Source organism: Arvicanthis niloticus, chromosome 14 (genome assembly GCF_011762505.2).
Source record: "Arvicanthis niloticus isolate mArvNil1 chromosome 14, mArvNil1.pat.X, whole genome shotgun sequence".
Taxonomy (NCBI): domain Eukaryota; kingdom Metazoa; phylum Chordata; class Mammalia; order Rodentia; family Muridae; genus Arvicanthis; species Arvicanthis niloticus.
In genome coordinates this window covers 43665388-43691961 of record NC_047671.1, presented here as the reverse complement: position 1 = coordinate 43691961, position 26574 = coordinate 43665388, and the positions used below count along the sequence as shown (strand labels likewise).

The window sequence follows — 26574 nt, the reverse complement described above, 5'->3', positions numbered from 1 at the left end:
CTCTCTCTCAAAATTTGACAGTAAACAAAAAAAGATATGGCTAGCTCTATTAAAAATATAGCATATCACTCTAAGCTCTGAAAACAACACTAACGCAGGAACTACACATCCACAGGACCAGCAACAATTATCAAAGTGTTGTGACTACCCACTAAGTGACTATCACTTGAAGCTTTAAAACTCAATTGGGCCAGGGGTAGGGACTGGGCTTGGGAGTCAGGGAGGCAAAAGAAAGCACCAAAAATTTCAATCAAGAAAACAAGTAAATGTGGACTGTGCATGGTGACTTCTCCAAGTGGCTCTTGACTGCCACCTAGTGTTGTTTGGGGCTTTGATAGTGCTTACCTGTTCACAAGGACAGCACAGAATATTCATTATTATACAGCGTATCTCACTAATCTATGAAATTCAATTAAAAAGACAAAGTTGTAATTCTTTCTAAATATAAATTATTGCTTTTAATTGTGTCAAAAGAGAGGTATAGATTATGAGTGCAAATCAAAATAAGATTTGAAAACTCTTATGTCTAAACAGTTCACACACATACACACAAAACATCTTGTGAATTGTTTAATTTTACATCTAAGAAAAGTTCAAGAGAAAGAGACTACACACAAACAAGATCGGGAGATAATTCCCCGAAGCTGGCAGTAAGATAAACATAAGTGCCACTATTCTTATGTATGTGTGCAGTACTGTGAACGTCTGGAAAAGGAAATCATTCTAGCTAATGTTTTCGAGACACGTAAAACAGTGATCAGATGTTAACTCCAGAGATAATTTTAAGAATTTGGTGTATTAAAAATGTGTGTGACTGTCTGTGAACGGACAAAAGCAACTCTAATTCACTGTCAGTATTTTAAAGATGGCGTCTCCAAAGGTCTGTTTACAGTTAAGGGAAGTTCAAGGTAAAATTTCATGGGAACGGTTCTCTTGACAATGTTTTAAGGATTTTAATTTATTTATTTACAGAAAAGACAGTATTACATTCTTATAAATTAATGGCTTTGTTCTCCATCATGTAAAAGTAAAGAATTAAAAATAAGGAAACTCTCTAAAGTAGGTTCCTTGTCACAAATCCATTATTTACTTTGATTATTTAACTTTTCTGAGCCTTTTATAAAATGTAAAATGAGGATAATGGATGCACATCACATGAGCCAACATGTAATGTACATAATAGAAAATATCTTTAAGACATGATTGTGTAGGCAAGCTGGCTCAGAAGGTAATGGCATTTGCCACCATGCATGGGACTCTGAGTTGGATTCCTGGAATTCACAGATTGAAATGAGAGACCCAGCCAGGTGAATATTTTCAATTCATTCTATATTTTTGCTTGCTCGCTTGGTTGGTTGCTTGATTGGTCGCTTGCTTGGTTTTGGCTATACAGGGTTTCTCTGTGTAGCCGTGGCTATCCTGGAACTTGCTCTGTGGACCAAGCTGGCCTGGAAATCACAAGAATCCACCTGCCTCTGCCTCTGAGTATATAATGCCACCATAATTTCTATATTTTGTATAGTGAGTACAGCTGCAGACAGGCAGATCTGGGACACAGATTCACAATGTGTACAAATGAAATGAGCTGTCTTTGGCAGCAAGGGAATTCCAGTGAAGAAGGCAATTTATACAAAGTATATCCAAGTCCATCCATAAAATATCGTTTTCTTTATTTTCTTCCAGTTGTTATGAGTCTGTACCTCACTACCATGGTTCTTTCAGATGCTTAATGTTTAGAGTGAGTCAGCTATATGTCTCTTCCTCTCTGACTATCCTGGTGTTTTCAGATAATAAATGTTAGGCTACAGCAGCAATATGTTTCCCTGTCCTCTCGTCAGGATCAATGCCATGAATTCCGGAGCATGCAACTAGATGGAAGGCTGATCTGCACCAGAGAAAATGATCCCTTTCAAGGCCCAGATGGCAAGACTCATGTTAACAAGTGTGCCATGTGTCAAGTGATGTTGTAAGTGGAGACAGTTACCAATTAGTTTAATCAATCAGTTTGTTGCCAGAAAGGAATTTCTGTCATTTAAAAACCTGTGACATCTGGTTTCATACATTAGAGATAAATACATCCTCATTTATGAAAAGGACAGTTGGTTTTCAAAGTACTCAATGAGAAACTATTCTTATAAACAAGAAACACAACCATACCTGAGGCTACTATGGTGATACGTTTCCAAGTCAGTGGTCTTTAAAGAAAGGAGTTTAGGCACTGATGAGAGCCATGTATTTCACGGAACTGCCGTTCATATTGAATGTTGAAAGAACTACAATGACCATACATACAGTTTTGGTAGAGATTCAAAGAGATAATATTTTCTAAAATGTTTTTAAACTTTGGAGCATCATAACTATGTGAAGAACAAATAAAACTGAAAGTTTAAGTGGAATACTACTGTAAAGCATCAGAAGAGGAGAAATGAAGCTATTGTCTGTATGATAGGGTAAAATAAACACTATTCTCTCCTTTTAAGAGATATTTATTTTATTTAATACAAGTATGCTGTTGCTGTCTTCAGACAGTGGAGGCCATTAGATCCTATTACAGGTGGCTGTGAGCCACCATGTGGCTGCTGGAAATTGAACTCAGGACCTTTGGAAAAGCAATCAGTGGTCTTAACTGCTGAGCCATCTCTCTCACTATATTCTCTTAATAAACAACAGTCCTTTAAAATTCCTTGATTTGGGATGACAGTAAAGCAACAGAATCAGTAAATTTTGAATTCGTTGCTATAAAAGAATATGAAGATTCCTGCCATTAAAGACAACACATATAATGTATGTCTAGATATTTTGAAGGGTTGAGACAACAGTATTAGATTTGTTAATGTTCAGTATTATGAAAAATACTTGCTTAAAGATAATTCAATATAATCCTAGAAATACTACTCAGTTTTCTCTTTTAATTGTGCAGTGAGCGCGAAGCTAATGAAAGAAAAATGAGAGGTGAAGAAAACTCACGCCCCCAGCCCACAAATGAAGCAAAGGTTGTGTTTTAATTAAACCTTCAATACTAAAATCTTGGCCTTACCACCATCACCCTCGGTATTTTACCTTCCCATATAGTCTTTAAATAATAAAGATACTAACATTTTACTTGAAAATTTTCTTTTGGCTTTCTTACTTTCGGTCTTAATATAAGACACACACACATGCACGCACACGCACACATATGGATATATCCTTTTAAAAATTCTTACAGAATTCTCCTATAGTGTATGTTAATTATTGTCTTTCTGTTTAGCAGAATTATGGATTAGAAAACCAAAGGACACAGCTTTCTCTCACAACAGCATGTTTATCTTTGACACTTTAAATGTGGAAGGAGGCTCTAGACAGCTTGTTGATATTGACTATGACTCACATAGCAAGCAGACATCTCAAGCCTTCTGTTCATCTTCTCTTTGATGTCTTCCTCTGTTTCCTCCAGATGATTTTCCAGGCATCTGTGAATCAATAGTATGCATGTATTATAATACTTTCCCTCTTTGCATCTCAAGATTCATAATAAGGCAGACATCTTTGTTCAGTCATTTACAGTGACCATCACATTTTTAGCACAGACTGCTGTGAGAGTCTCCTTGGCTTAAGAGTGTGTAATCATCAGAGGAGGGCAAAATCAGTAAGAGGTGAGGGGTGTCTATCAAGTCTTGTCTTATGTTCCCTTGCTTTTTAGGACCAGTGTGGAGAAGTTCATAACACAGCAGATAATGCCAAACCTAGGCAGGCTAGGAGTTCTTTGTCCTCCATCCGTGGGAACAGTGAAGTAAGTACCAGCCCAGAGCCAAAAGATATCTCCTAAAGCTGAGTTTGAGAAAATCACCATCAACAAAGGAAAAGCTCATGCTCACCTTCCCTTTCTCATTTACTAGGATGAGTGCAGTGAGTTTCGAAATCTCATGATGAATGAAAAGCTTATCTGTCCAGAAACGGATGAACCAGTGCGTGGTGCTGATGGATCCTTTTATCAGAACAAGTGCCACATGTGCAGAGATGTCCTGTGAGTAGTATCATTATCCTCAGAGCCAGACAGCAGGGAACGCACATTCTTACAAATTGCTAATTGAATACATGTATGTGAGTTCGAGGAAATTTAAAACATAACCAAAAGCCACAAGTTAAGACCACTTGGTGCAGCAGAAAGAGTGCTTGGGTCTGGAGATGGGAAATAAAGTTGTGTGTTTTTACTGGGATACTCATTCCAAATCCTTGATTCAAAAGAAAAGCCATTTAAAAAACATAAGTTGTAGAGCTTAGAATACATTAATAAGGATCTCATGGGCTAAATGATTTGATTGATGGACAAACACATTTCAAGATGAGTGGACACAGGTGGTTTAAAGCACTCATGGGAACGAGTCAATACACCTTAAGTTTCCATGGAAGATGGCTTTTGATGGATTATCAGGGTATCTCGGTGTTAGTCAACTCTGTGTGTTTTTAAAACATCTCTTTCTGGTCATATCCTGAAGGAATGTTCCCTCGTCTTTCCCCAAGACGATCTGTCTTTCCAGGAGAAGATACAAAGCTAATTGTTGTGAATGTTCTTTTTAATTATTCTCTTCTTTCTTCTCCCAGTGAAAAGGAAGCTTTGGAAAGGTCAGAGTTTCAAGAAAAGTCATCACACATTAGGTCTACTAAAGAAGGTGATCCAGAATTTTCCAGCTCCTCTCTGGTAAGAAGCTTCTCTCTGGATTTCTCAGGTCAGCTGCCCTTTGTCCTGTGGGATTGGCAAGCCTGGCAGTAACTCAATAGCAACTTTAGAAAAGGCACCCTAGTTATTTGTCTGGAGCAGCATAATGAGAACCTTTGTTTACAAGTCTTTGCCATAAGCACAGGAGGTAGTGTGGCTGAGATAAAGAAGCACATTTTTTTTGCATATTTCTTTTGCCATCACAGAAGATAAAGACCAGAGTACATCCTGGGGAAGTAGAGAGACCAGGGCTAGCAGGGCCTAATTTTTTCAGAATAGAATCTGATCTCTTATAGTAATCAGTACCTTGAAGCAGCAGGCCCATACAAAAGTTCATTGCCAAGGTAATTAATTTAATTAATTAATTAAATTAATTTTTTTTAAAGTAAATATTGTTCTAGCATGATTTTTGTTCCAGAATCCTTCCTAGAACCATGCCCAACTTACTAAGCCTCATATTGGTAAAGTGTCTTTTTTACTGATTTATTTTTTATTTCTTCTTGCATACTAATATTCTCTGGTTAAAAGAAGCCAAAGCTTATAAGTTATGTTCACCCAATATGATGTCAAATAATATGTACATTTGAATAATATATATCACAGCCCTCTTCTTAATCATCGACTCAGATGCAATTAGGAAAATCAAAGCTTCTCCAATCCCATACAACCCATTAAAAGTTCTTAAGAAACTTTGCTCTCTATTTTACCTGTGCAGGACTCTGACATGTGTAAAAACTACCGAATAATACCCAGGATGGGTTATCTTTGCCCAAAGAATTTAAACCCTGTCTGTGGTGATGACGGCCAAACATATGCCAACCCTTGTATGCTCTGTCATGAAAACCTGTGAGTACCCCTATTGTACATTTCTACTTCCAGTGTAGAGGTTTCCAGCTGTAATGTTGCCAATAGTAGTACACTGATATTAACTACATCTATTTAAAGGTATCTATTAACCATCAGCCCAAAATTCAAAATTTGTGACTTATCCTTCTCATATTTGAAACAAAAACTATATGATAGTATTTCTTTTAGTACAATTGTATTGTTTCTATTACTTCATAATTTAGAGTAGTAGGAGATCAGAGTGGTGGTACAATCAGAATAATTGGAGAACATCTCTATAAGCTCATGCAGACTCATGTAGATTCAATAGAGTGTGACACATGGGGAAAAAAAGCCGTTGAGAACTATCACACATACGGGTTCTGTACCACCTACATCTACAATGACTATAAAATAGTCATTGATTTCCCATCACCTCCAAGCCTTCTTCATAATGGACCTAATACCATACAATAAAAAGCATACTAGGATAAATGACCTATATAATATATGTTCTAAGCTTTATTATTGTCTGTACATCTTGGGTGATTATCTCATCCTTGGGGTCTCAATTTCTTTGTTGAAGAAATTGGAGACAATTCCTTAAGCTGCTGAGTTCACTGGCTACTGAGCAGAACTTGCATATGAAAGCATAGTTTAAGTCCAAAGAGTTTCATCCTCTCACCAATTGTTTGGGTGTTGTCAATTTTCTTCTCAAGTGTTGATTATGCAAGAACTTCTCATTGCCTCTATGCACATCAGTCACCTTCTCTCAGCTTTCCTGTGACAAGTTTTCCTTGGAAGTATGGTGGCTATGTTTCATACGTGTGAATATGAGCATACCATTTTACTTGTAAGTACACAGTGGTGATACATTTCATTTTAACATCAAGTTTTTATAACCTGATGTGGATTCTTGTTATTGTCTTACCACATGGGTGAGCCTGATAGAGACCTCACATTTATCAAATATCACAAAACTCATCATACCCTCACTTTTTTGCATCTAAATAATTGTGGGTTTACTCCAATGCAGTGGTTCCACTCCCATTTGTGAGACTGGAAACTTTTTTGATAATATAAAAAAGAGGCATAATGTGTGGATTCAACATCTTATCAGTTCATGGGTTCCATGAATATATCGATGGAAATTAAATATTTGTTTAAGGAATGAATTAACCTTTCCAGGAATTCAGTATATATACTGAATTCTACCCCTAAATCCTTCATGACTTTTTTATTATAAACCTGAGAACCTTTATCATTTGCATTATTTAATCAAACTTTTTATTAACTATGCCAACTCAGGGTGGCCCTCTACTCAAGAAAGCTTCATGGAATTACTCACATAATCAAAACTTAATGCACTTCAGGTACATGCTGTGCTTAAGAAAGCTGAGATTAATGCTTCTTGTGAAGACTCATGCTTCTCATGGAAGAGAGACCATTTTTTTCTAAGGGGTTAGATGAAGCTATAGAGGAACAAGTTCACATTAAACAATGTCGAAAACTAAATTCTACTTCTGCGATAGACCATCCTTCCCTGTCACCAGAGATGAGATGTGGGATCTTCCTTTATAATATTTCTTACGGCTCTTTTCTCGGGATGGTGGAGTCCGTGCAGCGTCGCCCTTACTCTGAGCTAAGAACTGTGGGCAGAGGCAGGTGGGGTTAGAGAGGACTGGGAGGCAGACACTTTGCTGTGTTCAAATCGAAGTAAAGTTTCCTTTAGGGTGCAAAAATGCAGAGCAATAAAACCTTTAACTTGGAGAAGCAGAATCATACTCCAAGGAAGCATCATCAACATCACCACCACCAGCAGCAACAGCAGCAGCAGCAGCAGCAGCAGCCACCCCCACCGATACCTGCAAATGGACAGCAGGCCAGCAGCCAGAATGAAGGCTTGACCATTGACCTGAAGAATTTTAGGAAACCAAGAGAAGACCTTTGCCCAACGTAGCCATCTCTTTGTGGACAATCTTCCCCCTGACATCACTGAGGAAGAAATGAGGAAAGTTTTTGAGAAATATGGAAAAGCAGGCGAAGTTTTCATTCATAAGGATATAGGTTTAGGCTTTATTGGCTTGGAAACACGAACCCTAGCGGAAATTGCCAAAGTGGAGCTGGACAATATGCCACTCCGTGGAAAGCAGCTGCGAGTGCGCTTTGCCTGTCACAGTGCATCCCTTACAGTCCGTAACCTTCCTCAGTACGTGTCCAACGAACTTCTGGAAGAAGCCTTTTCTGTGTTTGGTCAGGTGAAGAGGGCTGTAGTCATTGTGGATGACCAAGGAAGGCCCTCGGGGAAAGGCATTGTTGAGTTCTCAGGGAAGCCAGCTGCTCGGAAAGCTCTGGACAGATGCAGTGAAGGCTCCTTCTTGCTAACCACATTTCCTTGACCTGTGACTGTGGAGCCTATGGACCAGTTAGATGATGAAGAGGGACTTCCAGAGAAACTGGTTATAAAGAACCAGCAGTTTCACAAGGAGAGAGAACAGCCACCCAGATTTGCACAACCTGGGTCCTTTGAGTCTGAGTATGCCATGCGCTGGAAGGCACTCATTGAGATGGAGAAGCAACAGCAGGATCAAGTGGACCGGAACATCAAGGAGGCTCGTGAGAAGCTGGAGATGAAAATGGAGGCAGCACGCCATGAGCACCAGGTTATGCTAATGAGGCAAGATTTGATGAGATGTCAAGAAGAGCTTCGGAGGATGGAGGAGCTGCATAACCGCGAGGTTCAGAAGTGAAAGCAGTTAGAACTCAGGCAGGTAGAGGAATGCAGGCACCGAGAGGAATAGATGCAATGACAACAAGAAGAAATGATGTGACGACAGCAGGAAGGCTTCAAGGGAACTTTCCCTGATGCGAGAGAACAAGAGATACAGATGGCTAAATGGCTATGGGAGGTGCTATGGGCATAAACAATAGAGGCGCTATGCCCCCTGCTCCTGTGCTACCTGGTACTCCAGCTCCTCCAGGACCTGCCACTATGATGCCAGATGGGACCCTTGGATTGACCCCACCAACAACCGAACGTTTTAGCCAAGCTGCTACAATGGAAGGAATTGGAACAATTGGTGGAACTCCTCCTGCAGTCAACCGTCCAGTTCCAGGAGCTGAATTTGCTCCAAATAAAGGCTGCCGATATTAGATAAAGTTGCATCGTTTAGTTTCCTGCAGCCCTTAAAAGAAGGGCCCTTTTTGGACTAGCCAGAATTCTACCCTGGAAAAGTGGTAGAGGTTCTTCTCAATAGATAGGTCTTCCCTGCTTGTACTACTCTAGGGAGTATGCTTGAAGGCAGAGGGGCAAGGGAGGGGTGGTGTTTAACAAGTCAAAGTCTGTGGTATAGTGTGTTATCAAGTCCGTCTGGTGCATTCCTGAAGTATATTGACTGTTGAGGGCCTGGAGAACCATAGGATAATGAACTCAAGAGCCCCATTTATCCTGATCATTCCTCTCTCACTCACTCACTCACTCACTTTTTTCATTGTGTTTTAATTGCTTTCTCATCTTTATTCCCCTCAACCCCAGAGACACTGCCATATATACCACAAAACCTAATCATTCTCCAATGACCTAGCCCCATTCCTCCATTCACTCCCAGGTGAGAATTCAGACAAACGTCCACAGAGGTTGCAGCATACATACAGTTCTGTTATATCTCATATATGACCCCTTCATGTCCTGAGGAAGACATTTTCTCTCAGAAGTTTTCATTTTAGTATATCTTAAAACACTCTTGTGTTAACTTGCCTCCATCTTTTTCTTGGGCAAGGACTACACTTTTGTGTCTCTGATGTTGCTGTTCACAGCTTTTCTTGATAGGCCTAGTACAATCTTGGGAACAGGGTTGCTGTGTGTTGAAGGTCTGACAGTAGCTCTTAGTCTTGCCTATCTTAGGTAGTTACGCGGTGCATTTTTATTGGTGTACTATGATTTGTTCCTGATACTTTCAATTTGAAAGTTTTTCTGAGAAATGGAGCAGTAATGCAGCATCATCTTATTAAAATACATTTGAAGCCATTAAAAAAATACTTCTTATGTGAAGGGTCTTGAAGTGTCTTGAAATTCTCTCAAATATCATTCCAAGTTCTAGAAATAACCCTGTATTGTTATATTTTGTTCTATTGTCTATCCCTAAAGTGATATTATAGATATATGATATAATCAAATTTCTCCATAGGAGCTAATTTTCTGCTTTAAGAATAAAGTTACATGGGCTAGTGAGATGGTTCAGCTGGCTGTTTCCACCTGCCTACCTGAATTCAATCCCCAAAACCTACAATGAAAGCCACAAAGTTGTCCTTTGACATCTACATCTGTGCCATGCTACATGAGTGCCAATGTTTATAACATACACACATGGACACACACTCATATATACACATGGACACACACCAAGTATGAAGGAGATTAAAATTTATAAAAGATCTTTATATTAAGAACCTAATGACTCTCTCATGGTTGAAATGTGGTGAAATAGGCTTAGAATTACAAAATAAATTAGCAACAAAAGAGGGAGAGTACACATAGATTTACTAACAGGGAAATGGTTCAATGAATATCCTATGCTTTACGCTAATTTCAGTTTGCATGGTACTCAAATATTATCTACATTTGTCTCTTATTAAATCTGAGTATTTTCCTACCATTGAAACATCTCTTCTTTTTTAGGATGCGTCAGACTAATACACAGATACTCAAACAAGGGATGTGTAACGAGAACAGCAACTTGGAAACAGTATCTGCTGGCACACCTGCATCTGTAAGTGCACTGACATTTAGGGTTAAGGTGGTAGTTGCTGTAGGTCCTGCTTTGCTTCTATTGCACTGGGAAATGAGAATTTGTCTGACCAGAGAAGCCATACCAGTAGGTCATATGACTCCAGAATTGGCCATATTATTACAGGTTAATTAAATAATAATTGAAGCATGTGATAATAAACATAAACCAGTTATAAGATGAGACAGAGACCAAGAAAGGCAGACATTAACAGCCAGATTGAAACTTCTTCTTTATAATACTCAAATCTCCATATAGCAAAGAATTTAACTTTCCTTGGTGCTAGGATATAGCTTCTTATTTCAATACCTAACAAGATATTTAAACATTATTTACTTGAAAATTCTCTCTGATGACTCTATCTAAAGTCCTTTTCCCAAGCTAGATGACATAGAACTTGATAATGTAGAAACCTCTAAATGAAAATATTGTGTTATAATAAAATAAACATGAGTTTGATTTCTTGTTTTTGGTGTTTTTCATATAGAATATTTCTAGTGAATCATATCTAAACTCTTAATATCTCAATGAATTATTGAAAACATTCAATATACATTGACTTCAGAATATTTGTCACTGTGCCTAAAAATTAATGTCATCTATCATTATATTATTATTGTTGTTGTTGTTATTCTTATCTGGAGAAATAACCCAAAAAAGAAGGAATTTAATGAAGGATTGCACCAGGGGCACAACCAAACTTGACAATTTAGAAAGCCACTAAATTGTGAAGCACATATCCTTATCTGTGAGATGCTGCTAATGGCAGTGTTTATTATCATGAGGCAATACACAATCAATAGCAAAGTTAAGCCATGTTTGCTTTGTGTCCACCTCAATACTTGGTGCATAGTATATGCTCAGGTAATAGCTATCACAGCATGTAGAATGTAAGCATTATTTAATATCATTAGGTCATGGTACAGATTAATACACTGCCTTATGGTTCAACCATATCCTTGTAGTTTTAATGAGTTCTAGCACCTAACTTATTCATTTTCATTTCCAGGAAAAAATGATGCAATGACTGGTGAAATCACAGAGAAAAAGCTAAGCCTCGATTCTGAACTGCCTGCCTTCACCACCTGTGTATATATAAAGAATTCTTCAAACTCTTCTTTTTACTATAGAAAATAATGCAGAGCTGTTGGAATTGGACTCACTGGTTTTCAGTCTTTCCATCTCTTTCCTTCTAGACTCAGTGATCTGAGGATGTGGGGAAATCTCCACTCAGTCTGTGCTCTGGAAATCTGATCACAATGTTGTCTATCCAGCTGCCTGTTTAATAAAAGTAGAAACTCAGCAGAACATCCTTCTGGGGATTTGTTTATCACTGCTAGATAATAGGAATATTTTTTAATAGTGGCTGAATATACAGTGCCCATTGTCTTGCTAAACACAGTGGTAGGCAAGTTGCTCCCATCATTGAAGAGGTAGGGCAATATGGGCTCTCAGGCAGCCAATAAATGTATGAAGCTACCTGTTAATATATCATACCCCTATTTAGTGTCTGTATTTCCATAAATACCATACCTTAATTGTATGTTTTATAATTAACACAATCTATTACTTTCTCATAACTAATTATTTAACTCTTAATAATTGGTTTTATTTTTTAATTTTTGAGATTATGCCATTGCTTTCTACCTACAGTGTGGGAAAGTCTAAAGAGATGAATCTACAAATATATGTAAACCTCTAGAATGGTATTCTCCAACATAAATGTTGTATGAGCCATATATATGTATATACATACATATATATAATTTAAATTTTGAGTAGTTAGCAAAACAACTAGGTAAAATTAATTCTAATTATGTTATCTAGCTCTATACATGACTCACTAAGTCAAGTAATATAAATGTTTTACTTAATAAATCTTTGATACTGGTATGTATTTTCCACTATTAGTACCTCTAGTTTGGACCAGTCGTATTTCAAGTGCTCATTGGCCACATGGAGCTGTAGGTAGCTGTAGTGGATAATGCAGCTATACCATGGAATGACAGAGATGGAAAATCTGAAAACCTGAGAAGGATACATGTATTAGATAGGGATGACATGAAACAAAATTTCTGGCTTCAGAATTTCTGCTGAACTCTGCTCCTCTCAGACTCTAGTCGCTGGTGTTCTGTGGTTGTGGTAGGTACCAGATTCACACCAGAAAGCACTGAGAATCTTACATATCTCCAGCCACTCTCAGCTACAGACAAAATGTTCACAGTGGGACTGACCTATTTGGATCTAGGAAGTTCATTTTGTATTTTCTCTCTGCTCTTTTTGTTTTTATAAATAAATCTCCACTAAGCCAAATATAGGATTTTATGATTGTTGTTGTCCTTTGTAACTGAATGAAAATTAGTCATTCTTCATGCTTTATGTATTTTTCTGTGTCATCAAAAACAAGGAATGGATGATCAGTAGCCATTTGTCCAGGATTGTTGAGCTATGTTCCTGGTAATTCTGCTATGAACAGGATTGATTCAGAGATTATCTGATATGTCTCCTTCTTGCTCATATGTAGAAAATCTGGAAACTCTCTTTCATGAGCCTTTTAGAAATATGTTTGTCATGTCATTTTTAATATTTTGTTGATGTCTAATCAAGAAAACCTTTATATTTCATATTAAATACAATATGCATAAAACTCCTTGATTTAGCTAACACATTATATTCATCATAAAACTTTGTTTCATATTCAAATTCATTAAGAATATTGTATGAAACTACATTTGCAATATAAGAGACTACTATAAGCAATATATGAGACACAGATGAGTTTAGCCTTTAAATTTAAATCTTAACCTCCAAGATGTCTCCTTATATATGAAAATGATATAAAATAACAAAAGAAACCAAGACAACCAACGTTTACAGCTGTAGAAAGTGAGCTGAATTTGGAATGTAAGGCATACTAAAACCCTGGTATAGATCCACCCAGAAGTTCAGTCCTTCCTCCCTACTTTCCACAAGATTCCCCGAGTTCTGCTTTAATGTCTGGCTATGCTTCTGTTTCCATAAGTTGCTAGGTAAGGCCTTTTTGATGACAGTTAAGCTAGGCTCCTGTCTGCAAGTACAATAGAATGTCATAATAGTTTCAGGGCTAGACTCCCTCTCAAGGCATGTGTCTCAAGCTGGGTCAATCATTGGTTGGCCAATCCTTCAAATTCTGCTCCATCATTTACCCCTCTACATCCTTGTAGGCAGGACACATGATGGGCCTAATGTTTTCTGGCTGGGTTAATGTCACCATTCCTCCAATGAAAGGCTTGCCTGCTTACAGGAGATGGCCAGTTCAGACTGCCTATCCCCCATTGCTAAGAGTCTTAGCACAATAGTACCCTCATAGATTCCTAGGAGTGTCCATTGCATTACATTTCTAGATATCCCAGAGATGCACCTACCCCAATTCCAGTTGTCTCTCCCAATATTGTCTTCCTCCATTCTACCTGCACTTCATCCCTCCTGTTTTCCAACCCCACTCCCTTCCCCACTCAGTCCCCTCCATCCATTCACCCTCTCCAATGCCTAATGTATTTAAGCTTCTCGGTGATATTTGCACATCTACACGTGAGCCATCTTTGTTACTTGGCTTCTTTTGGTCTGTAGAATCTAGCATGACTATCCTGTACTTTATGAGTAATATCCACTTATAAATGAATACATACAATGTTTGTCTTTCTGGGTTACCTCACTCAGGATGATCTTTTCTAGTTCTAGCCATATGCCTACAAATTTATGATGTCCTTGTTTTTAGTTCTTGAGTAATAATCAATTGTGTAAATGTCCCACATATTCTTTTTCTATTCTTTACTTGAGGCACATCTAGATTGTTTCCAGTTTTTGACTATTACAAATAAAACCCAATAAACATAGTTGAACAAGTATCATTGTGGTGGAGCATCCTTTTGGTATATGCCCAGGAGTGGTATAGCTGGATCTTAAGGTAAATCTATTCTCAATTTTTTGAGAAACTATAAAATTGATTTCCAAAATGGTTGTACTAATTTGCACTTACACCATCAATGGAAGAGTGTTCCCCTTGCTCCACATCCTTGCCAACAGGAGCTGTCATTTGAGTTCTTGATCTTAGCCATTCTGAAAGGTGTAAGATGGAATCTCTGTCATTTTGATTTACATTTCCATGATGACTAAAGTATCTGGAACAATGAAGTATTTCTTTGTCCCTAGAGATTCTTCTGCTGAGATCTGTGCCCATTTTTAATTGGGATATTTAGTTTGTTGATGATCTTATACTTTGGTTATTCAGTTTCTTGTGTTCTTTGTATATTTTGTATATCAGCCCTCTGTCAAATGTGGAGTTGGTGAAGGTATTTTCCCATTCTGTAGGCTGCTATATTGTTCTTTTGATGGTGTCCTTGCCTTACAAAAGATTTTCAGTTTCATGAGGTCCCATTTATTAATTATTGATTTTAGTGCTTGAACTGTTGGTATTCTGTTCAGGAAGTTGTCTCCTGTTCGAATGAATTCAATGCTATTCCCACTTTCTCTTCCACCCACGTTCAGTATGTCCAGGTTTATATTGAGGTATTCAATCCACTTGGACTTGTGTTTTGTGCTGGCTGATAGATATAGATCTATTTGCATTCTTCTGCATGCAGGCATCTAGTTAGACTAGCATCATTTGTTGAAGATGTTTTCTTTTTTTCCATTGTATAGCTTTGGCTTTTTTGTCAACAATCAAGAGGTATCCATAGGTATGTGGATTTACTTTTGGGTCTTCAGTTAGATTCCATTGATCAACTTTTCTGTTTTTATGCCAGTACCATGCAGCTTTTATTATTGCTTTGTAGTACAGCTTGAAATCAGCAATGATGATACCTCCATAAATTTTTATATTGTCATTTTAAAGTTAGTCCATTATTGCAACATATAACAAGAACCATAAATTTGAGTGCTCTGAGACATGTCCAATTATTAATAAATATCTAGCCTGTTCTCTTAATATTAGTTTTCCTGGGATTTGTAAGGGTCTAAAAATGCTAAAATTATTTTGATTTTTTTCTCCTATACAGGATTTATTTTTTCCTAAGATCTTCAGGATTAAATAATGTTTACAGACTACTAATTGCAATATGAAACCATCTTTATCTTACAAATTTGGTACTTAATTTTACATAGTTGAGACATCATATCTGCCAGTTTTACTGTTTCATTTCTCAATGCTTATGTGAGAAATACAGTGATCATCATTAATACCCCAATGTCTCAAGATTCAGAAAACTTGAATATTTGCAGTTACCTTCTTGAGCTTGTATAATTTAAGTGACTTTGCCTGGCTGTGACAGTAACTACATTAAAGAAAGAGATTAACCATTTGTTTTCACCTTATGTTTCCAATGTTCCTTACTGATTTTGACCAATTAGAATCCTAGCCTCTACACAGGGTCTCTGTAACTCATCAGAGCAGTGATGACCTGTTAATGAATTTTGCAGCAAATCAAAGTAGAAAATGTGAGTTATTTACTTTCAAGTGGAAAGTAGTTTCACAGTCACTGTTATTTTTAACAATGAGTGAATCTTTCACTGTGATTCTATGACATCTGCATTAATAGCTGTGGTTAAAAGCCATCAAAATAAATGCACAGGGAAATTTCTGTAATTGCACAGGGAATAAATGATTTTTCCATGTTGACAAAATACTGTTGCCAGATATGTTTCTACATCTGTAAACCTTCCTAAACAGTAGAATGCCTCTTCTTTCTGAATTGAGTAATATATCGTTCATCTAAGACTACTACATTATTGTCAAAGTAGCCTGCGTTGTAGCTATGACATGCAAACTAGATGAAAGCATCATTAGCATACACTGGTTGTACAGAAGAATAAGTTTCATTACCACAGTTTCACTTAGGCATGTAGTGTTTGGTGCACACATATCCCTCCATTGCCCTCCCTTGTCACCATACTGCCAGTCCCCTTTCTTACCAACAGTCTATCTGCTACTTTCCTGTTTTATTTCCTTGATATAGCTTCTGCATATGGAATTCTAAGACTTCATGTGTTAGATTGCCCAGATTCATTACAGACTCTCCAGTATACTTATAAATAAGCATGTTAAAATATTAAATTGGAGTAAGAGATAAGTTAATGGAGGCAAACAAATTTGTTATTACAGAATTTTAGTAACAATTGAGAATCAGAATCACCATAATGAACAATTAAGTATTAATAAATTAACATTCACATATGTGGTGGGCTGTGCTTTAAAGAACATGAATATAAGCTTTAAATGGCTATTTAAAACTAAGAAAATGTGGCAGTTTATTTTTCATTAAAAACATGGCAAAAACAATGTATACCTCAAAACATGATTGAAAATTGGAATAAACAGTGTATTATGTGTCTTTATTTTTATTGGTTTAAAAGTGAAATTGTAAGTCAACATTTTTAACACTTCTTTCTGACTTGCCTAACTCCATGTCATTTGGGATATTTTAATGTCTATCTAGTGTATTTTCTTCGTAGATGAAAACAAAAGAACTTTTATAGGAATTCCACTCCCCCCAAAAAAAAAAACCCAGAAAACTCATGCAACAGAGGAAGCACCACCATGCTAACATTGTCCCCATTAACAATGCAAAGGCTCAGGTTGCCTAAGGAACAAGGATGCACTCACTGAAGATGACATCTCTGGATCTCACATACCACTGCAGATCACTACTCCAGCCTCCTGTAGCTTAGGTGTTTCTTTGTGTTTTTTCATTCTGCCTGAGAAGTCTCTTAGGGGACACTTACTGTGTCTGTAAAGTTTTGGCTGTGCTCCTTCCAACTGCAGCACGTAATGCCCACATGCTGCCTTGGCTGCCCTCCCCAGTGACCAGTTCTTGCCCTCCACAAGGCCTTTCAAATATCCCCTACTGAGGTCTGACCTTGACCTAACTAACATCATGATGGACCTACCAGGACCAGCTCATCTCAGCACACAATGCCTCAGTGCCTTCTCCTACGCAACTACTGTCTTTTTGAGAAGCCCCAATACTTGAGCTTTAAAGAAGAAGTAACAGCTAAAAAGGAACCCATTAACTTCATCGCCTCCTTCTAAGGTGGGTTAACTGTGGCATGGAGCATGAAAGGAACTCAGTTGATATGTTTGGACTTATGGCTTTTATTGTTGCTGCTCCATCCCTGGGGAATCTAGAGGGAGATTACAGGATAAGATAGTGATATGCTTAATAAGACCATAATGCCCAGCGTTATCTTGAGAAGAGGCAAAACAGGAGCCTCAGATATTCTGCCAAAAATTTCCAATTGTTATGGAAAGTGTTATTCTCCAGAGACAGTTTGGTGTCTTGGTTTGGATTCAGGATTCCCTGAGATGGTGATATGGTAGTTTCTTTTGTTACTCAGTATCCCAGAATACCCCAAAGAGTTTACTATTCAGTCAGAAGATTCTTAGCATAGCTAAATTTGCCTGTAGTGTCACTACCTTTTTCTTGATTTAAAGATCCCATCTCTATGTCATAAGAAAATAAAGACTTCCTTCTCCCTATTGCTTCAGTAATGTCTAGAAACTTCTATGTGCTCCAGACTGGTTTTGCACCTTTTAAAAAAATAAATGTGAATAGAATTTGGGGTATGGAGTAACCATTTCAAGAGATGTAAAACATCTCCATACTAAAATAGTACAATTGTGCACACAGAATAGAAACTTATGATCCCTGTCTATTTTCTGAGTATTCGTACTCATTTTATCACTGAGCTCATTAATTTTAATCTTTTAGGTGGTCAGTAAAGGTCTACCTTTTCCTAGGTTTCTATTCTTGAATTGGGGTGGAATAAGTTCTAAAGTGGAATTTACAGTGGGCTATTCTTTTGAAAGTTGTTTTAACATTCTGATTATGTCTCCCTGGGTAATTGTATCAAAAGGTGATATCTTGAGACAGCATCTCAAGACATCATTCCACAGTTACACCAGAAGGAAAAATGGTCAAATATTTCCAGGTTCTCTGGTCATTTTTGTTATCCATCATGTTCCACTTGATGCTCCTGGCTGGTGAGTAATTTGCTTTTTCTTTAAGAATGCAAAGTTTTGTGGATGCTAATTAACATTGTAACATACAGAAATACTTTGAATTAAAATGACTTTAGGGAATATTGTCTGTGATTATAGATACAGACAACTACATTCATGCTTTACCATACACATGCTTAGAGAGATAGCACAGTCTGATCTGGAGACATAAAGTTTTGATTTTGCTATATGTTATATGCAGGTTGTGGGACCTAATGCAAAGGGAAGAGAAAGCAGTTTGGGAGGTAATGACTGAAAGTGAACAGCAGTATTTCTTCATCCAGAGCACATCTCAAAAAATATTTGGAAATGCCCCACAATGATCTCCAGTGGCTCAGGATCTCTGTGACCTCTAGAGAAGAGGTCATACTGGGAATCCCAAGCAGAACAGAGTTCTCAGTTTTTCACACATCTTCTGAAAGTTGTTGAATGTCCACTTAACAAAGTGTTGCTTTCCTCCCAAAGCACTTGATACTCTGGGCTCACAGCATTCCCACTGGTGGTACACTCATTTCCTATGCTGATTGTTTACAGAAGCAGGAACGTCAGCCTGCATTTTACAAAAGGATGAATAAATATATAAAAGAAATAATGCTTTTAATTACTTCGAGCTTACTTTGTAAGGAATTTGAGCTTTCTTGCTCTCTCAGAAGGTTAGGTTATGGTTTATCAGGGATTAAATTTTACAATATATTTATGCACTCTCTAGCTCCAGGTGCTCGAGTTTGGTGGCCTACACATGGACTTATTAAGGTAATTGCCTACTAGATTTTCTAGGACTCAATTCAAATCGAATTTTTAAAAGACTTTTTTTTTAATTGTATAAGTGTTTTGCTTGCTCCTATGTAAGTATACTACATATGACATGATGATCACAGGAGACAGAAGAGGGCACTGTACTTTCAGGAACAGATGTTACCAGTTGTGATAAGCTTTCATGAGGCTGCTAGGAATGGAATCATGGTCCTCTGCAAGAGCAACAAGTGCTCTTAACCACTGACTTATCTCTCTGAATCTAATATTTTAATTTTTAAAAATGTATTCATTTATCTGTTCTTTGAGAATTTCATATAGGCATAAAATTCATTTTCATTTTGCCTACTCCTGTCCCCTATCTAACTTCTTAGAATCTCTATGCTCCTCTAACAATTGCCTGTCTTCTTTCACTTTTCTTGTCAGAACTCACTGACTCAATCTGCTTCTGCCAATATGTACATGAGCACATGAGAATTATAGGACTACTGTTGTTTAGAGCCTAAAATAAAGTGATCAAAGCTGGGAACGAACACACACACAGAGAGAGAGAGAGAGAGAGAGAGAGAGAGAGAGAGAGAGAGAGAGAGAGAGAGAGAGAGATCCAGTGTATTTAGAAACTCTTTCTGCATAATGAGTCTTCATTGGCCAGGTGTGAGGCGTTCTTTTCATTCTTAGAGGACCATGGACTTGAACATTCACAAAGTTGCTTTCAGGTAGTTGTTCTTTTGTAAAAAGAATGGTCATATAACATTCTACTGGGTTGAAAATACGGAAGCAGGAATCTCTTGGATTCTGGAAGCAGAAAAAAATGTAAAGGAGTGAGGAATCTCTGCGCAGAGGCTCAAATTGTGTTTGCAGCTCCTGTATGAGTAAAAGAGAAGGGGGATTTTTTTTTTTCTTCTTTTTGATTACCCTGCTCAGCTTTGTGTATATTGTGGGGCCAACACATATGTGATTAGTGAAATAAAAGGTAAGTATAAATAAAAGGTTATTTCTTTTGCATTTGTATAGATTTGCTACAGCGTAGTCTTTCACTTTACAAGTGTTTGTGACTTTAGCTTTTCTTCATTCATGAATTTAAATGTTTTCTTTTCTCTCACTATAGCTTAACAGGCCTCTAAGAGTTCCTGGCCACGGGAAATGATACTTATTAGACAGAGTGTAGACTGAATCTAGTGCCATTACTTTATACGTAGATATACTGGGAGATACTGTGATATTGGAATGTGATTCTGACTTGACTGGATTCCCCTAATACAATCCATAAGAATCCTGTTGTTGAGTGCAGTTCTAATTATCTCTTTGTTTGTTTCCACTCAATTTCAGATCAAATGTCCTTATAAGAAAGTAAATTTGAATTGGTTCAATAAAACAGTGGACCCTTGCCCTGACCTAAAACAACCCATCTGTGGCACCAACTTTGTAACCTATAATAATCCTTGCGTCTTGTGTGTTGAGAGCTTGTGAGTATTCTTTGGAGGGAAAGAAAAAAACTGTTAGCTTGCTGGTTATTATTTCTGTCCATGTTGCCCCAGCCAAGTTCACCATCCATGAGACCAGTTTTTCTCTTCCACTTGGGGAGACAGAAATCAGTACTTCCTTAGATGAACCGTTGTAACAAAAGGTTCTACTGGCATAAAAGGTAGACACATTAGACTGAATGGTGCCCCTTATGTGCTTCCTCATATTTCCAATACTCCCATAATGAATGGATTTGCCTACAGAAATTCTAGAACTCCTTCAATCCCCACCACTTTGATTTTAGAATAAAATTTACCTTTATCTTCTGTTAGATATTTTCTGCTGACTCGATGTCTAAAACCTTGAACTCTACAAGCACAACAGCAAACTTTGGTCCACTGTCCATGACTGATTACTCAGGTCTTTAGACTTCCATGACAGGAAATCAGTCATTAAACACCCAGATTGCAAAGCCACCATGATGTTAACCATTTCTTGTGCTGTCGACTGCAACCCTTATTCTAACAATCCTTTGTCATTTTGTGCAAGGGGTAAAGGAGAGGCAGCATAAACCCTGAGTTGTCCCAGTAGTTTTCATTTTTACCAAAGGCTGAGAGTGTTGGTTGAATCATGGATGGCTCTTCCACCTCACATGTCACAAACTCAGGCCCAATCAGGGAGATTATTTTAAAGAGGTCGTAGGTATCTTCAGTGGCAAATGCCCTCACCCTTGTCCTAACTAGCTAACATTATAGTCTGAATCTTAACTTTCCCCGGGAAAATTTCTTAATCAAATGCTTATTATGCCTTCGTTTAGGAAATCTGGGGGAAGAATTAGATATTACCACAATGGAAGGTGTTAGGTGAGTGAACTTGGGTGGGTAAGATGATATTTTCCATTTATCTCCAGCATAGACACTTCCTTATAGTGACTAATTTCTCCTTTTACCTTTTTTTTCTTTTCATAGATTCCTGGTGATAAGACTTATTGGAAGCTGACACCTAGGTGGTCCTTCTGTGATTTCATTAGTATATGAACTATTCTGGCCTGGAGATGTAGCTCACTTTTAAAGCATCCTCTCACAGGTTGGAGGACTCTGGGATAAATCCCACTCTCTACAAATAAACAAATTTTCCTGAATATCTTAACTTGTGTCTTGAGTCTCTGTCTCATATCTTAGCAGTAGAGCAGATATGAACATTTAAACCAGAGGCCAAAGGAAAACAGTAGGTTTTGTCAGCTCACCAACATTACCAACAATGGCCTTCTTTGTGTAAAACATCTAGGGTTTCCCCAGAACAAATTCTTCTTTATTTTCTCATCATTTAAAAAAAAATTAATCCAATTAGAGAGCATTGCTGTCTTCCTGATCAGTATCTGATGCCTGGCTTTTGTAAATTTCTCCTTAAATATTTATTTGCATTTTTATTATTTATGTCTTTGTGATATGTAGTCTTACTGTGTCTCCCCTGCCGACTTTATGTCCAGGCTCGTCTCAAACTTGAAATGCACCTGCCTTAGCCTCCCAAGCAATGGCAATAACTAGAGTTATTCCATTGTATCCAACTTGAATCCTCATCTAAGTCTTGATACGGAGGCATTTACATGAGTCTAAAATGATTCTGTGTCTTCAATGGCCCTACTTATGTCCAATAGAAAAAGATTACATTGTTCATACCTATAAATGTCTCAGTGGTCATTTCTCTTGAATTCTAAAGACGTGTTTTTATCCTCTGGTACATATAAGAATATGTTTCTCCATGTTATACCTCATTTTTGTGCATACCACACAGTCACACACTTGTTTTCTGATCGAGTCAGCAGATTGATATGCATTCATGTGCTGCCATCTTTCAGTAGCTTGGTCACATCAGGCCTGGGAGAAAAATGACTCTATTACTTACCAGTGCTCTGTAAGCTTAGGTCAGGTTGATGACTTTATGGTGCCTAAAGGGCTACAGCAAAAATGAAATCGGTGTAGATCTCTCATTTTTAGAATTTGAAAGGAAAGAGCCTTGGGGGGGAAAGGAGGTATTTGGCCTTTATAGCATGCCAACTCTTATTACTTCACATACTTGGTACAGGAACATCAAGAACTCTGGGGATGAGGATTGTTTCCAAATGCTACTGGTTTTATATCACATTGATCTGTTTTGGTAAGATTATTAATCCCACATTAATGTCACAAGGTGAATTTCTTTTTTATCTTAATCAGGCACTGTTGGGATCCTGTGTAAGATCTGGACTCTGTTATCTTTTTTATTCTTTTGTGTTCTTTTGTCCTCCATAAGCAGCAATCTGCAATCTCTTGAGCCCTTCCCATAGCATGGTTGTACTTTCATTTCCCAGCTCTGTGTCCTTAGTTCATGATTTTCCATGTCTTTCTTATTTCTTTGCCTATGCCTAGCCTGTGCCTGTGCCTGTGCCTGTGCCTGTGCCTGTGCCTGTGCCTGTGCCTGTGCCTGTGCCTGTGCCTGTGCCTGTGCCTGTGCCTGTGCCTGTGCCTGTGCCTGTGCCTGTGCCTATGCCTATTCCTACTAGGTTCTCCTATAACGTGAATGCTGAGGCAGATAACTTGAAACTCAAAAGAATATCCTTCAATGTCTTGTGTTATTTAGTCTAATGTTTTGTTCACTTTTTAGATTCTATATTATGGTTTCTCTGGGAACACAATGTCAGAAATGAAAAGAAAATTTCTTTATTATGCCACTGTATTTATTTTTCCTCTAAAATCTTCTACAGTTTGTATTAGAATATAATGTTACACTTTTTTCTTAAGAATCCCAGATGGTATGACTGTTTTTATAAGAATAGAGATCATTTTAGTAAACAGGGATACACTTATATAAAATATGCTGCACAGCACTGGTGATGGTTTTGATGAGATTTTTTTCCTGTAACTTGATTGTAGGTATTTCTGAAGAGAGAAAAGAGTTCACTGTGTATCTAAATGTAATGCTGTCTTCTACTGTGAATTGTAGAGCAAATGTCTCTTCATCTCTCACCTCTGGAACACAGAATGCGATCTCTGCCTTCAGAATTAACTCCAGTAGCCACTTCTGCCTTTTCTTCCTGCCCACAGTGACTCATTCCTTCTATTTCCCCATCTGTTTTCCCCTTTCTCTCCCTGCTTCCCTCTTTCTTGTGTTCCTTCATCTCTCATGTTCCCTCCTGTCTCTCATCTGATGCTAAGATAACAATTTTCCTCTATCTTCTTCAAACCTGCATTCTTTTAACATTGCATATACAGTTAAACTTGACCTGTTAAAAATTACTACTCACTGTGAATTATAAAATCTCAGTCCAACCTGTAAGACATGTTGCTTGCTCCACTATAGTAATTGTCAAATGCATCATCTCACCAAGGGCCAGAAACTAAACAGAGAAATAATAAAAATAATAGAGATTATCAATTGAATGGGGCTAATATTCAAAACTTATAAAGAACTCAAGAAATTAGATACCAACAAAGAAATGATCCTATTTAAAATAGGATACAAAGCTTAACAGAGAATTCTCAAAAGAATACTCTCTAATTGCCGATAAACAGTTAAAGACATGTTCAGTGTCCTTAGACATCAGGGAAATGTCAATCAAAACAATCCTGAGATTCCATCAGGATCTGTCAGATGGCTAAGATCAAAATCTCAGGTGACAGCAGATGCTGGTGAGGATGTGGATCATGGGAACACTCCTCCGTTGATCATGGAAGTGTAAACTTGTACAACCACTCTGGAAATCAATCTGGCAGATCCTCAGAAAACTGACAATAGTTCTACCCCAGGACCCAGCTATATCACTCCTGGGCATATACCCAAAAGATACTCAACCATTTTATAAGGACACTAGCTCAACTATGTTCATAGCAACTTTATTCTTAATATCCAGTAAGTGTAAATAACCCAGATGTCTGTCAACTGAAAAATGGATAGGCAAAAATATGGTTTATTTACACATTAAAAATGAGGACATCATGAATTTTGCAAATAAACTGATGAACTAGAAAATATTATCCTGAGTGAGTAACACAGACCTAAAGGGACATGCATGGTGTGTACTCACCTATAAGTTGATGTTGTCCATGAAGTGCAAGATAACCAATATATAATTCACAGACACCCCCCCCAAAACCAATTAACAAGGAAGATTCAAGGAAAGATGCTTGAATCATTCTCAGAGGAGGAAATAAAACAGATTTTAGAGTTGGATGGATGGAGGAAACCGGGTAGGAGAAGGGATTAGGTATAGGGACAGCAGGAGAGAGAGGATCAGAGCAGGGTGGGGCATCTCTAGGACTTGTCAGAGACCTAGGTTTGGCAGGGGCTGGTGGTGGTGGAGGCCCCATGAAATCTGTGGAGGTGACTCTAGCTGAGACTCTTAGCAGTGGGAGATATAGTGTGCCTCAAGTTCCCACTTCCTGTAATCAGGCAGCACTTCCAGTAGAGGGATAAGGACAGCAACCCGCCCACAAAGCCATTGACTCAAAATGTGTCCTGCCTACAAGATGTGCAGAAACAAAGAAAAGATATGGAAGGAGTGGCCAATGATTAACTTCTCCAAATTGAGACCCATCCCATGGGAAAGAACCAATCCCTGACACTATTAATGATACTCTGTTATGCTTGCAAACAGGAACCTATCGTAACTGTCCTCTGAGAGGCTCCACCAAGCAACCAATGGAAAGAGATGCAGAGACCCACAGCCAAATGCAAGGAGTCTTACAGAATAGTTAGGAGGATTGAGAGTCCCAAAGAGAACAATGACTCCACAGGAAGACCAACAGAGTCAACTAACCTGGACTCTTGGGGGCTCCTGAAGACTGAATCACCAACCAAAGAGAGAGCACAGGTTGGACCTATGCCCCCTGCACATATGGAGCAGATGAGCAGGTTGGTCACCACCAACAGGAGTGGGTGCTCACCCTGAATCTGTTGCCTGCCTGGCTGTGGATCCTGTTCCTTTAAATGGACTACCTTTTCCTAGTCTGGCCTCACTAGGAGAGAATATGCCTAGTAGTACAGCGACTTGATGTGCCAGGGTTAGGGAGTAGCTAGAGGGTTAATACCTAGAGCGGGGCTCTGCCTTCCTAAAGAAAGAGGGGAGGGAGAAACAGGGGAAGTGAGGGGAGGAAAGGGAAGCTGATATTGGGATGTAAAGTGGATTAATAGATTAATTAATTGATTAATGTAATATAATTTAATATTAATTTAAATTAAATTAATAAAATTAATTTAATATTAACTTAATAATTGATTAATTTATATACATTAATAACAACAACAAAAGCATTATTAATTGTTAAGAACCCTTGAAGGACTTGTAACAACTTTTACCTGGCCATCCTTCATCTTCCCATCAGGGGGCAGTAAAGTACTGTAGTTTAGACCAATACTGTGGAGGAAATTTGCTTAAACTTGGTGAAATAAAGATGGCTTGGAGCAGGTCGGGTTGTATACACTCTGTACACCACAGTCTTTTCATAATTTCACGTACAGTTCTTTACAGGAAGGTGAAATTATCTGCTATACATAGGGCTTAGGTTCATTATGGTCTAACAATGGGGGTATAGTGGGAAAAGGTTTGTAGCAGAATATTCTCATTAGAATGTATTAGCATGTATTCAAATAATTCTAAAATTGCTCCTCCAATTCTGTGAGGCTCCTTGTAGTTTAGGTTCTTTTTCAATTAATTAATTAATTTACTTATTCACTTTGCAATACAACCCATTATCAGCAGTTCCTGTATTCCAAGTACCCCTCCCTGCCAGGCACAAGTTGCTGTGGGACTAGGTGCATCCTCTCTGAGAGGCCAGACAAGGTGGTCCATTTAGGGATGCAGGATCCACAGGCAGGAAACAGGCTCAGGGACAGCCCCTGCTTTGGTTGATGGGGGACCTTCATGAAGACCAAACTGCTTATCTGCTATATATGTGCACAGAGGCCTAGGTTCAGCCTGTGATAGCTCTTTGGTTGGTAATTCAGACTCTAGGAGCTCCGAAGGGTCCAGGTTG

General features: G+C 38.0%; 2 protein-coding genes and 1 pseudogene across 3 annotated transcripts in view; all 3 read left to right on the top strand.

The window, feature by feature from the left end:
- Spink5 (serine peptidase inhibitor Kazal type 5) overlaps positions 1 to 12624 on the top strand; it is a 62030-nt gene extending 49406 nt beyond the window's left edge. For both annotated transcript variants that reach the window (XM_034518396.2, XM_034518394.2), the window contains exons 25-32: positions 1839 to 1966; positions 2921 to 2993; positions 3683 to 3772; positions 3879 to 4006; positions 4585 to 4681; positions 5415 to 5545; positions 10203 to 10293; positions 11321 to 12624. In XM_034518396.2, the coding sequence (XP_034374287.1) occupies positions 1839 to 1966; positions 2921 to 2993; positions 3683 to 3772; positions 3879 to 4006; positions 4585 to 4681; positions 5415 to 5545; positions 10203 to 10293; positions 11321 to 11338 (756 nt within the window). In that variant the 3' untranslated portion in view covers positions 11339 to 12624. The remainder of the gene's footprint in view (positions 1 to 1838; positions 1967 to 2920; positions 2994 to 3682; positions 3773 to 3878; positions 4007 to 4584; positions 4682 to 5414; positions 5546 to 10202; positions 10294 to 11320) is intronic.
- LOC117719944 (non-POU domain-containing octamer-binding protein pseudogene) lies at positions 6943 to 10297 on the top strand (annotated as a pseudogene).
- A 5137-nt stretch (positions 12625 to 17761) lies between the features above and the next one.
- On the top strand, positions 17762 to 21659 carry Spink14 (serine peptidase inhibitor Kazal type 14 (putative)). Its single transcript, XM_076912715.1, has 3 exons — positions 17762 to 18328; positions 19056 to 19099; positions 20429 to 21659. Exons 1-3 carry the CDS (start codon positions 18259 to 18261, stop codon positions 20567 to 20569), a joined length of 255 nt encoding a protein of 84 aa, XP_076768830.1. The 5' UTR covers positions 17762 to 18258; the 3' UTR covers positions 20570 to 21659.
- The last annotated feature ends 4915 nt before the right edge of the window (positions 21660 to 26574 follow it).

Coding starts and splice junctions, on each gene's coding strand:
- Spink14 (XM_076912715.1), top strand. CDS start 18,259: ATGGTCAAATATTTCCAGGTTCTCTGGTCATTTTTGTTATCCATCATG. Junction 18,329..19,055: donor CCACTTGATGCTCCTGGCTG/GTGAGTAATTTG, acceptor TGCACTCTCTAG/CTCCAGGTGCTCGAGTTTGG. Junction 19,100..20,428: donor CTACACATGGACTTATTAAG/GTAATTGCCTAC, acceptor ACTCAATTTCAG/ATCAAATGTCCTTATAAGAA.